General features: G+C 37.3%; 1 protein-coding gene across 10 annotated transcripts in view; it reads left to right on the plus strand.

Moving 5' to 3' along the window:
- The first annotated feature begins 4,026 nt into the window (after positions 1-4,026).
- RBM45 (RNA binding motif protein 45) overlaps positions 4,027-12,949 on the plus strand; it is a 29,639-nt gene continuing 20,716 nt past the window's right edge. For 8 of the 10 annotated variants that reach the window (XR_010380628.1, XR_010380630.1, XR_010380631.1 and 5 more), the window contains exons 1-4: positions 4,027-4,468; positions 8,290-8,412; positions 10,286-10,412; positions 12,587-12,706. Coding sequence is in view for 5 of the 10 variants with exons in the window: in XM_064484934.1 (XP_064341004.1) it covers positions 4,169-4,468; positions 8,290-8,412; positions 10,286-10,412; positions 12,587-12,706 (670 nt within the window). In the remaining 5 variants the exon portion in view is untranslated. Of the gene's footprint in view, positions 4,469-8,289; positions 8,413-10,285; positions 10,413-12,586; positions 12,710-12,949 lie in introns of all 10 variants that reach the window. The other 2 variants (XM_064484932.1, XM_010991286.3) reach the window with 2 other exon arrangements.

A 12,949-nucleotide genomic window follows, 5' to 3' on the forward strand; every position in this document is an offset into this window, starting at 1 on the left:
GCTCAGACCACACAAGTGCCCGGCCCACTGCCCCCTAGCCAGTCCCATACTTACCACAGGGCCAGTGGCTCCGTCCTCCGCCTCCCCAGAGAACCCTTAGAGTCACTGCACTGCGCCCCAACTTCAAGGCTGGCGGTCCTGCTGTAGCGCCTCAAAGACCAGCACCTCACGCCGAGCCCGCATGTGCTTCCGGTGGACGTTAGCCAATGGCAGGCCAGGCTCCATCGGCGCTGCCGATTGGCCCCCAAATCCCGCAGGATCGCAACTCTCGCAGGAACTTAGAGCCTCGCACCGCCAAGCCGTCGCTGGCTGGCAAAATGTGAGGGAGTGAGTATCCTTCCAGCGTAATAGTCCCAAGCCTATTTATCTGTGTATATTCACCACATGTACCAGTCTTACTTGAGGTAGGAACTCAACGTTTTACGAAAGGTCCATTAGTATTTGATTGCAGGAATCAAATCACGTCAACGAAATAATGAAATAAGTGCTTACTATGGGCAAGACACTGTGCCAAGCAACTTGGAAGGACAAACTGAACTGCAGTTCCAATTTTCTATGAGTTATAATCCAGTGGAGGCAAGATTTAAATACATAAACAATTATAGCATTATAAATAAGCTGCATTAAAAAAAAAAAGAACTGACAGCGAGGGGGCAAGCTGCTTGTTACTCGCCAAAAGAGCAGAATAGAGTATGAATAGAAACGGAGACAGAATGAGTCCTGAAAGAGCAAAGGAGGGAGGTGTGAGGAAAGACGAGGATATTGAAGATAGACAAGTGAAAAAGTCAAAGCTGTGTCTAGGAAAATGTGAGAAGATAAAGTTGTTTACCTGTGGTTACATAATTAATTCAGAGAGACTTGAGTAGTAAGTCTGTAACGGAGAAATAGGAATGTTAAAATAATTTAATTTATTAAATTTTGTGTATTAGGTAAATGCGAGATTCTAGTTCTCTAGACATGTCCAATACAGCTTTCTTACATGATGGAAGTGTTCAATGTGGATGCTACTATCCGCAAGTAGCTTTGAACACTTGAGGTGTGGCTAATGTGACTGAGTAACTGTATTTTTTATTATTTTAATTAGAGTTAATTTTAATTAGTTTTATTAATTTTATTTTAATTTAAATAGCCACAATTACCAGATGGTTGAATGAAACTATATAAGTGGTACTTATGTGTTCTGCCCTATGAGCTACATATTTAAAAGACATATGTCATCAAATTGAGTCAAAAGGACCAGGTATACTGGGAAAAAAAGTAATGTTAAGTATTATTCTCAAACTCAAACAAAGACACGTAAACTCAAGGGAAAAAAAGAAGACTACCATTTCTTGAGTGCCTACCATATGCCAGGCTAGGTGCCTGGATACCTTATCAGTAGCCAGTAGCCTTACAGATGGGAAGAATAGAGATGGTATTCATACAGAACAGTCTGAAAGTTTCTAATTGATCACCGATAAATATCAGCAGTAAAATCTATTAAAAATTTGCAAATAAAGCAAAACATTTTTACTTAAATATAATGAATGAAGACTAATAACAATAACCAGTAAGCCTCCTTGTAATTAGATGATAGCTCAGAGAAAGTTTGTAAAACAACAAGAATTTACTATTTTATCCTTTCATTTCAAAAATAAGTTACAAAGGTGGAGGATATAGCTCAGTGGTAGAGTACGTGCTTAGCATGCACAAAGTCCTGGGTTCAATCCCCAGTACCTCCATTAAAAAAGTTATAATATCATCTGTTGTTTAAAAAAATTAATAAGAATTGCAGAAGAAAAAATTTCAAGGGAAATATGACTTTCATGTGAAATAAATGTGTCTATCATTCTAATAATTGTGCATTATAGACTACATGTTCTGACTTAATTCAATCTGCAAATGCCCAGCACATCTTTAATGTAAGACCAATTAATATTCATTCTTTCAAACCTCAGAATTTTTAGCTATTTCAGTTACATGTGATTCATGTTCAAATATGATTTGATATAATTTGAAACATAACAAATCTGTCATTGAGTGAAGAAAATGTTCTAGAACTGCGGTGATAGTTGCACAACTCTGAATACTAAAAACCATTTAACTGACCACTTTAAATGGGTGAGTTGTATGATATTTGAACTATATCTCAATATGTCTGTTTAAAATAAATAGATAAGTCAAAGAAAAAATGTTTACTGTATTTTAGAAACTTATAATTAAAGTTCTTATTTTCCTTGAATATATGGTATTTCACATAATTAGATGGTAAAGAATTGTTGCTTTCCCAGCATTTCCCAAGATTTCTGAACCTGGTTTTGTTTCATATAATCTTTTATCCGTCCTAAAATAAAATTAACTGCTCTGGAAACATACACTGCTGTAAAATTTTCAGGATACCAATCAGCAATCTTGTTCTACGAAGAACAGAAATTTCCCAGTCAGTGCAGTTTAAGAAAATTATACATTTTCCACTAGATGGCACTGGCGTTCAAATAGTATTGCTAGAATCTGCGCTTTCTTCACATCAATAAAATTATTACATTACCACGTTGTTTTCATTCACTTTGATTGGTCTGGGTAAGATAAAGAAAAGCAGAAAGTTAAGGTACTTCCTTGACATGCTAAGTTCTAGGGTAAAGAGAGTCCTCATTTTATGGATGCAGAATGTAATGCAAGGAGAATATCACAATCTTGTGCTAAAGCCATGGTGAGAACCTCAAATCCCTAACTGTTAGCTGCCATCATACAACTACACCATATCAAGAGTCGGGTAGTGGACACCATAGTCAAAGTGGACAAGAAAATTAATCTCTATTTTGCATTGTACACATATTATCTCATTTGATCCCTAAACTATTAGCTCCATATGTATTATCTCATGTCACCCTAACTATACAAGGCCAATCTATTAACTTCATGAGGCAAGGAGAGTGATCATTTTGTTTAATACTATATCACTTAAATATAGCACAGTGCCCAACATAAGTAGACAGGGGAGAATATTTCTTGCTTAATAAAATGGGTGAATTAATTAAGCAAGCTTCACAACTACACCATTTAGTAGGTAATATTATTCATACTTTACAGTTGAGGAAACTAAAGTTGGAAATATGAAGTATTTTGTCCAAGCTCATTTAACACAATCTGATACTACTTTGCATTATGTATTTTCATGTAAGACTTCCACAATAGAAAAAAAGCTCTCTGAGAGCAGGCATTATGTTCTTCTTTTTCCCCATTGTGTGTCTAGCTCCTTGCACAGAGCCTGGCTCACCGTTAGCACACAATAAACAGTATTAATCTGTTTGCGTTCATAGCAACCCAGGTCTTAGCAGCCTGGACTTGAACATTTAAGGAGCTCTGCTCCTGGGCCATTTTCTAGTTTATTCCTTTCACTTCATTCCAGTGCCACTGCCTTGGTTCTGGATTTCTGCTAGTTTTATGAGGACCTCTCCTCAAGGCCCATTAATCAGAAGCCTTAGAAGTCATAGAAATTTCCCACTTTGCTTGCACCTTAGGATTTCGTCTAGTTCCACGGCTGCACAGTGCATTCTTTTTGCCCTCAAACCACCCACGGGTACTTGTGGGAGTTGAGTAGATCAGCAGATGGAGTTGGTTCTGTTTTGGGCTTTTTAATTTGTATCTCTATTTCCTTTTGCTATTCCATGGGCCTCATCGCAATTTTCTCAACAAATAAGGCTGGAGTTGGATGATCTCAGCAGTTTCTTTCAGCTATAAGACTGTAACAGTTTTACCTCTGTCCTATAGAGGTCTTCTAGTGAGCGTGTGATCAAGATGGCAAGTTTGGGGAACAAGTCCTTCTCCCAGGGGGATCTGGGGCTGGGGTAGAGCCAGCGATGGTAAAGACCGTGCACCAGACGTGGCTGTTCTAGCTACAGGAAACCAGGATCGCTTGCACGCCTGATGTGTGGGCCTAGGCTCCGCGGGCTGAGTCCGACTGCGCCAGGCTCCTCCGGGTCGCTAGGGGGCGCTGCAGGCCGCTCCCTGGAAGCCAGCGCCCTCCGCGGCCGGCCGGCCTGCGCGAGTGCGCCAGACTCTTCCGTCTTCCGGAAGCGGAGCCGGACTGGCAACGGCTGGTGTCGCGATAGCGGCGGTGGCGGGCACTGCGGAAGCGAGAAGGAGTAAAGGGGATCCCGGCCTGGCTCCCGCGCCGGGGTGGAGCACCATGGACGAAGCGGGCAGCTGTGCGAGCGGCGGAGGCTTCCGCCCGGGTGTGGACAGCCTAGACGAGCCACCCAACAGCCGCATCTTCCTGGTGATCAGCAAGTACACGCCCGAGTCGGTGCTGAGGGAGCGCTTCTCGCCCTTCGGAGAGATCCAGGACATCTGGGTGGTGCGGGACAAGCACACCAAGGAGTCCAAGGGCATCGCCTTCGTCAAGTTTGCCCGCAGCTCGCAGGCCTGCAGGGCCATGGAGGAGATGCACGGCCAGTGCCTCAGCCCCAACGACACGAAGCCTATCAAGGTGCGGGGTGTCTGGGTCGGGGTACCCCCGGGGGCGTTGTCAGGGCGGGGTAGGGGTAGTACGTCAGCTCCCGGGAGCGGACTGGATAGCACCTGGCTTTCTAGGGCGTGGGGAGGGGAGGACGGCCTTGGGAGAGGTCTTCCCAAGACCTCCCGCCCGGAGGCTGTACTGGGGGGTGGGAGTGGGGGATGCCGAGAGAACATCCGCCCCCGAGTCCCACCGGGCAGCTGAGGCGACTAGGGCAGCAGAGCTGCAGAGCTGCAGAGGCTGGGCCTCCCTCACTCCCGCCGTCACTAATCCAGAGCTCTGGATTGCCCTGGCCTACTTTGAGGACTTCTCCGACCCTCCTCTCTCAGACTTCCCGGTTTACCATATGTGTAAAAATAGATAACTCTGCTTTTCCTCAGGTAAGTATGGGCTTAACAACTTGATAAAAGTACCTTAAACTGTGGCCCTCTGGTGTTAGGTATTTTCACAGTACCAAACAAAAGTATGCATTCATTGTGAATATGTAACTACAGGCGATTAAAACTGTTACTGCATGTTCATCACACTTTTGTAATTTTTAAAAATTAGTTTAAATAAACCCTCTTTGTGACGGTATTGATAGCCTAGGTTTTGTTACTGTCAATTTTTTTTGAAAGCAGACCAAAGTAAACTGCCTTAAAAAGAGTGAAATCATTGTAATGGTAGTGTAATTGTATTATTAAGTGCTTCTGTGTATACTCTTAGTTCTCCCTGGTGTTATTTATATTAAGTTCCCACAGTTACTTGTCTGTAAAATTAAGATATTGACACATGACAAGAAGGGTGATTTTGAGGGCTGTTTGACTTAATCTGTGCTTTTAGCACAGTGCCTGGCACAAAGTCAGCCCTCAGTACTGTCAATGGCTGGGGTTTCTGTCAGTATAGCCAACGTGTCATTCCTTCCTTGCTGTGTACTCAATTCAGAATCCCAAGAATCTGGCAGTTGCTTGAATTGTACCCTTTACCTGTCCTGTAGAAATAGTTGCTCTGTATGTACTTCTGTTGGCGCTTTCCACAAAGTTCTCTTTTTCCTCAACTTTAAAAAAAATTGTCCCAATTAGTACAGAAAATAGAAAAATAGTATTAAATGGACTTATGTAAATGAAAGATTCAGAAATATTTCTCTCTGGAGGTCTTCCCTATACATCCGTCCACAAAAAAGTGAGAAGCCTGGAAATATACCAACAGCACAGTAGACAGTAGACATTCCCTCTCCTCCCACCTCCCAAACCCTCTGAAATGAGTCAGAACAGATGATCAATGAAATTAAGCGTAAGGCCACAGCACATAATAGATCAGGGGTTGGCAAACTTTTTCTATAAAGGGGCAGTAGATATTTTAGGCTCTGTGAGCCATGTACAGCCTCTGTCACACATTCTTTGTTTTTTAACAACTAAAAATGTAAAAGCAATTCTTAAATCATAGGCTGTAGAAAAACAGGAAGCTGTAGTTTGCCAACTCCTGCACTAGGTTGATAATTATGATCTTAGCAGAGAGGATTTTTATACTGTGAGTATAAATGAACCACAGAAATCTGGAAAACCCCTGCAAAATGACCCAAATTTGAAACCTTGATTAAACTCCTACAAGAGAAGTAAAAGTCCCAACACTAAAATGTACCGCCTCCCTTTTAGCCAGGGAAATCCCCAAAGGTAATTAAAGTTTAAGTTTTGTTTTTCACATTTTTGTCCACTTATTTTCTGCCAGAGGATTGTTACACTACAGTGCCTAGCTAAACAGTCTTAAATTCATTCTTCAACAGCTTCAGCTTGGGCTGTCCTCCACTGGAATACAGTTTTTTCAGCATTTCCAGTTAAATTAATTCAGCTTCAGTTTTTCTCATGTACTTTGCTTTTGCAAAGTTCCAAAGCCCCATAAGACAAATAAGAAAATTTTAATATAGGCCTACAACCAGAAAAGACTGTCCAAATAAGAGTCATTCTGTGAGTGACCAACTACATTATCTTGAGGAAAGGGGTAAACTTAGAAACTAGTTGAGAAAAATCTTAGTTTTTAGCTTTGCAAGAATGCCTGTTATTTAGAGCCCATAGTCTGTGAACATAAAATATCAGGAGAAATTATCTAGTAGGTAGTTAATTATTATACATGTGTTCTCCTTACATACTGTCTTCTTTATCAGAAATTTGAAAAGTTCCAGTCTTCTAAAATTTATAAATTTGTGATCTGATGGCACCTCCAATCTCAAATCTTATTTGAGACTCTTTTTTTTCTCCTCATGTCTTCTCATATACTTAAAGGTTCCCTATTTGTATTTCCCTGTTGACCATCCATTACTGGTAGATCCACTGGACTAACGGTAACTTTCTAGGGGGCCATTTCTGTGCTACTCAGTTCTCTATTACTAATACCTTACAGAGCGCTTGGTGTGTAGTGTAGGTTTATTAAAGGAATAACTGGAAATAGATGCTATCTAGGGATATATCTCCAGCTGTATCTTACAAGCAAGATTGTACATCTATGTGACACCTGTTTTCCAAGCAAGCATAACAACTCCCTTCTCCAATATTTCTAAAATCACATGGCTTTATAAATTCTTTGTCCTTTTAGTTGCCACCCCCTACTATGGAATTTCATGGGTCCAGGTTTTCTCATACTTTGATGGTATACAGCCCCCCCTTTAAAGACAAAGAAGAAAGAAAGAAAGAAAAAAAAAACCTCAAGGGCCCTGTGTGGTAATTTATATTAATTTTATTACATTTCTTCAAATTATAAACAAAATAAGAGTAGCCATTAAAATTCTTACACTTACAGCTCTATCTACAATCATAGTTAAAGATTTAATATTCCTCTGGAATAATATAAAGCCCAAACAGGTTTATAAATTAAATAAAAGCAGTACCACAAAGCAAATTAAATGTCATAGATGCTATTTCAATAAAACTAAATTGCTAGCAGAAAAAAAGAGCCTCAGTTCACTCTGTAAATTTTCTGGCTGGTTTTCAGATGGTCAGTGAGATGATTATGTTACCTTTTTTCAGAGGTAGAAACAAACAATTAAAAATATGACCATCTAGACTTAAACCCAGCTGTATCAATATTAAACATAAGTTGGCTGAACACTCCTATTAAAAGACAGGGAATGTCAGGGTTTTTTTTAAAAGACCAAACTAAATGCTGTTCACAACAGACACACTTTAAGTATGAAGATACAAAGTGGTTGAAAGTAAAAGGATAGAAAAAGCTGGTGTGGTATCAGACAAAATGGTCTTCAACAGGAAAGATACTACAGAGAGGATAATTTCCTAAGAATGAAAATATCCATCAAGAAGTGGATAACAGTCCCAGTGTTTATGCAGCCAATAATAGAGCTACAAAGTGCATGAAGCATTACTGATAGAACTAAAAGAAGAAAGATAAATTCAAGATTTTTACACTCCTCTGTTAGTCTCTGAAACAAGTAGACAAAACCAGTAAAGATACTTGACATTTTAAAAACACTATTAATTGACTGTGCAATTGACATTCATTGAACACTACCCAACAATTGCAGAGTACACATTATCTTTCAGTGCACTGACTGTTGCTCTTGGTTTAAAAAAAAAAAATGCAAAAGGAAAAACACATTTGAGAAAAACAATACAGAGATTAGTATTATGTAAAAAGTTATTACAGTAAACATTACTTTAAAAAAAAACTTTTTTGGTAAGATTCTATTACATTGCATTTAACCTAACATGAATCTCAAAATAATGATGAAGTAAGTGTACTGAAGGAGTAGGAAAATAGTTGACCGATATTCTCACATTATTCTTTGGGTTTTGTTTGTTTCTTAGGTTTTCATTGCTCAGTCCAGATCATCTGGAAGTCACCGAGATGTTGAAGATGAAGAACTTACAAGAATATTTGTTATGATACCAAAGTCCTACACAGAAGAAGATCTACGGGAAAAATTTAAGGTACTTATGTTTTCTCGTCAGCTAGCTTCTGTGATAACTTATAATCTTAAATTGGTTGTATGGTTACTAAATCCTGTGTTATTTGAGTTAGACCATTAGACTGGTGGTGGAGAGTTAAATAACTGCTTTTAAATTATCAATTTCAATCTAGTTTTTAAATAGTAAAACTAACTATTAAGAATTAACTTTTTAAAAATATATAGAACCTGGAAAACATTAATGGTTGTGCCCCTTCCCCCATTTAATGAATATACAGATTCAGGAAAATGAAGTATAAAGCTCAAAAGTTTTAAGTAAGTTCACATACCCAGTCGGTAGTGGAACCAAGATTTAAACCTAGGCTGTCTGAATCCAGAGCCTGCTCTTGGTTTTAAAAATTTCACAGCACCCTCTTACCACTCCTCTCTATTGCCTGTCATGTAGAGGCAGTCTGGCAAGGCCGAGTGTGTGAACTATATTATCTTGCGTTTATACAAACCTATGGCCTGTTGACGTACTTAGTCACTGAAAAGCTTATCCTTTATAGTTTTTGTCCTAAACTTAGGCCTCTGAAGGAGTTATATTTAAAGGAAAAAAAAAATCTACCTATAGTTCTGAAGTATAGCTAGATTATAGTCAATGAAAATTGAAGACAATTTAAAATCTTTTTAGCCATTGAATTTTATATTCAGTGATACACTTTCACAAAAATTATTAAAAAGCAATTTTTTAATTGTTTTGAGTTGTAATTTATATCATTTTTCTACTATCTTGCCAGTACTCTGAATCAAGTGGGCAGCAAGCAAGAAAGAAAAGAAACAAGCAGTAAAAAGTAATTTTCAAACTTCCCCTGTCCTACCGCAATTGGGATAGTATTAAATAAAATACTTCAAAAATAACCAGTTCTAAAAATATATATTCCATATTTCTTCCAACAGTAAAAAAACAAGTTTTTACCTTATATATTTATAAACTCTTTATCTTTTCCTAAGTGAACAAATATGGTATTTTTATCTGAATATTTAGTAGCTACTAATATATATGATATATATTTGTATATATCAAAATTATATACAATACTAAGAATTTATATCCCATATTTCTGCTAACATTAAACATTTACCACATATTTCTTACATAGAATGTTAAATTTCTGAGTGAATCAGTGAGTTTTAAGGGTGTACTTTGACTGTCTTTCAGAAGAATACACAATTCACTTAATGCTTCTGTTAGAAGGCAGACAAATAATTACAGTTAATATTTAATGAGTGTTGACCACCCTATACAGGCACTTTACGTGTGTTCTTTTAACTCTTAAAACAACCCTATGAAGTAGGTACAGCTAATAGCCTCATTTAACAGGTAAGGAAATAGGCACAGTGAGGACAACTCAGCTGCCCAGTTAATAAGTGGCTGAGCCAAGATTTGAATAAAGAAGGTTCAGTTCCAGAGCCTCTGCTCTTCACCACCACTGAGCAAGACTTTGGAGCTTTCCAGACCATGTACAAATTCCTACTCTCCCCCAATGACTTTAGCAAGTTATTTGATTTCTCTAAGGTCCAGCTTCCTTGTCTGTGACATAGGCAGTTTTATGTATATATATATTAATCTTCTTGAAGGACTTGTAACAGTGAACTGATATATGTAAAGCAAATGCTCAGTAAATAAAAAGCATTATTATTTTGGTTATGTAATAATTTGGTTATATCTTTATTCTGGTTATTTTTCTAGTGCCTCATTAGTTTGTGACATTTTTACTTCATTATTAAAAATAGCTGTAAATTCTAATTTCTTTTTTTGCACACAAGAAGAATAAGTAAACAAACTTTAAGTTAGTTCTAAAATCTGTTCAGTTACTAATTTTGACTCTAATCATTTCTTTTAACTCTCATAGGTATATGGAGATATCGAGTATTGCAGCATTATTAAGAATAAAGTAACTGGAGAAAGTAAAGGTTTGGGTTATGTGCGATACTTAAAACCATCACAAGCTGCCCAAGCAATAGAAAACTGTGATCGAAGTAAGGATGTGTTCATTTAACATTGTTATAGACATTTGAAAAAATTCTAATTATTCTAGTATAGTCTACTACTGGTTTTTGCTAATAACCATACCTGCTAATTTAATCTTAGCAATGGGAATTTGAATATTTATAGTCCTAGGGTGAAAATTATTTTGGGACTGTGGTTAAGCTTTCATTGAGGCACTGTCTTGAAAAATATGAGCAACTGCATTAACTCAGTAAGTGAAAATGCTCTTATCCTACTTTGGTTGTTATTATAAAGGTTTTTGGGATTTATTAAATTACATTAGAACTTTAAGTATTAAATAAATTGACCTATCCTTTCAGGTTTGGGGTTTTTTTTAATGTTTATTCTTTATATTTTGAAAAATTCAAATATTCTGTAATATTTGTTCATAATTGACCTAAACCCTAAATAGAATTACGTATACTAATAAATACATAAATATTGATAGAAATTTTAAAGTTTACTAAACATAGGTAAGTAAATACACCTTGAGTTAATTTCAAGCTAGAGTGATATTAATTGGATCTTTTGCTGTTGCTGGTATACATTCTGAAGAATAAGAAATTTAAAGAGGCCAAGGAAAATTTTCTTTCTTGTCTTATTTCTAGTTATATTGACCTTTAGAAAGGAAATGTAGAATAATTTAGTTAGTGGGTTTCAGGATATTATAAAAATACATATTTGCACTGGAAATAATTATTGGTATTCAGTATAACTCTTAGATAACCCTAAGGTACACACCGAAAACTTCTCTCAGATTCTCATAAATTTCTCAGTCAGCCGGCATTAATTGAGTATCTGTGCTATACTCATCAATGTGAGTAGAGGTATACAAATGGAGTATATAGCAACCCAGGCAGTTAAGGATTCATAGCTAATTGGTTAGCCAAGATCTAAATGGCAAAAAATAAAGAATAATAGAAGGGTTGTGTTTTGTTTGTTTGTTTTTTGTTTTAAAGCTCTTTGAAAGCAAAGTGTATGTCTTGTCTGTTTCAGCCACCCCCAGTACCTAGTACTGCTGTTAGTTGTACACAATAAAGTAGTGATCGCTCAGTAAAGATTTACTGAGATCTCTACCAAAGATACTGCCATTTGTAGTGAACTCAATAAAAATTTGCCAAATGAGAAAATGTTCAAAAGTATGTGATACAGTCTATCATTGGTGAAAACAAGTGCACTGAACAAGCATGTGAGTACATCTGGAGGCAAGGTTTGCATCTGGTATGGAGTAGGTAGGACAGAAGGTGAGAGCAGTGTTAGTAAAGGTACAGAGCTAGGAATAAATACATCTTTGCTTTATAGTGTGAAGGCAGCCTTCTGAGTAAAGCATGATATTCCTGTTGAGAGATTATAAAACAAAGTGAACTAGGTACATTGGAGCCGTATATGGGAGGTTATAAAGAGTTCAAGCTTAGTCCACATTAGAATTTCCCCTGTAGATTGTTCTAAAAGGAAAAAAATAACAAAAACTGTTTTAGAACAGCTGATCTAACCACAGTATCAGGGATGGATTTTCAGAGAAAGAATTCAAAGCAGCTGGTTTTACCCTTTTTGGAGTTACTGAGTAATATGATAAAAGCTATGAGCCTTCTCCCTAGATATATGCCCATGCGCACATATTGTATAAGCATTTGTTTAAAGTTTCAGAACCTTCCCACCTGTTGAAGTTCATCCTTGAACCCCTAGTTAAAAACTCTTGATCCAGAGGCAAAAAGATCAGTCAAAGGGTTGTTGTAATTAATTGAAGAGAATCTAATTTTAAAACAGAGGCAGGGAAGTTGGAGTAAAAGATAGTATCTTCTAAGTGTATTCAAAGGATGAAACTTATTGACAGGCTGGGTGTGAAGAGGCACTGTTAGATTTTGATGTTGAGTTGCCTGAGAGAATGAGTGACGATGTCATCTATAGTAGCGGGAGACTGGAAAGGATAACACTGAATTGCTGATCTTTCATGTCTATATTGACTCATAATTTGGGATTCTTGGCTGTTTCTCATTTACTTTTAACCATCCTCCAAAGGGCAAAAAAGTAGGTCTGGTGGAGATGGCTGTGTGGATTTTGTTTTACACAATTATAAAGCTAAGTCAAGCACTATCAATCAAGCATATTTGTAGCTGTGTTAAATTTGCTATAAAGTTTGAACTTTATGGATTTTCTTTTTCAGGCTTTAGGGCAATCTTGGCTGAACCTAAAAATAAAGCATCTGAATCCTCAGAACAAGATTATTACAGTAATATGAGGCAGGAGACTTTGGGACATGAACCTAGAGTAAATATGTTTCCATTTGGTAAGTGGGGCTATCTTTACTTTGATGGTATAAGTAATATATGCAATCTGATTTGGAGGGTTTTTCTTAATACTCTTATCAGCAGCCTGTAAATCTCACAGAGTGAGTAAAAGAATTTATAGGGTTTTTAAGAAGCTGATTATGATGCCTCATTTCCTTAACATTTAACACTTATTTTGTTTAACTTATTTCCAATTACAGGTTTTATGGTTAGTAATGCATTATCTAAATATTACACTA

This window comes from Camelus dromedarius, chromosome 4 (assembly GCF_036321535.1).
Source record: "Camelus dromedarius isolate mCamDro1 chromosome 4, mCamDro1.pat, whole genome shotgun sequence".
NCBI classification, from domain to species: domain Eukaryota; kingdom Metazoa; phylum Chordata; class Mammalia; order Artiodactyla; family Camelidae; genus Camelus; species Camelus dromedarius.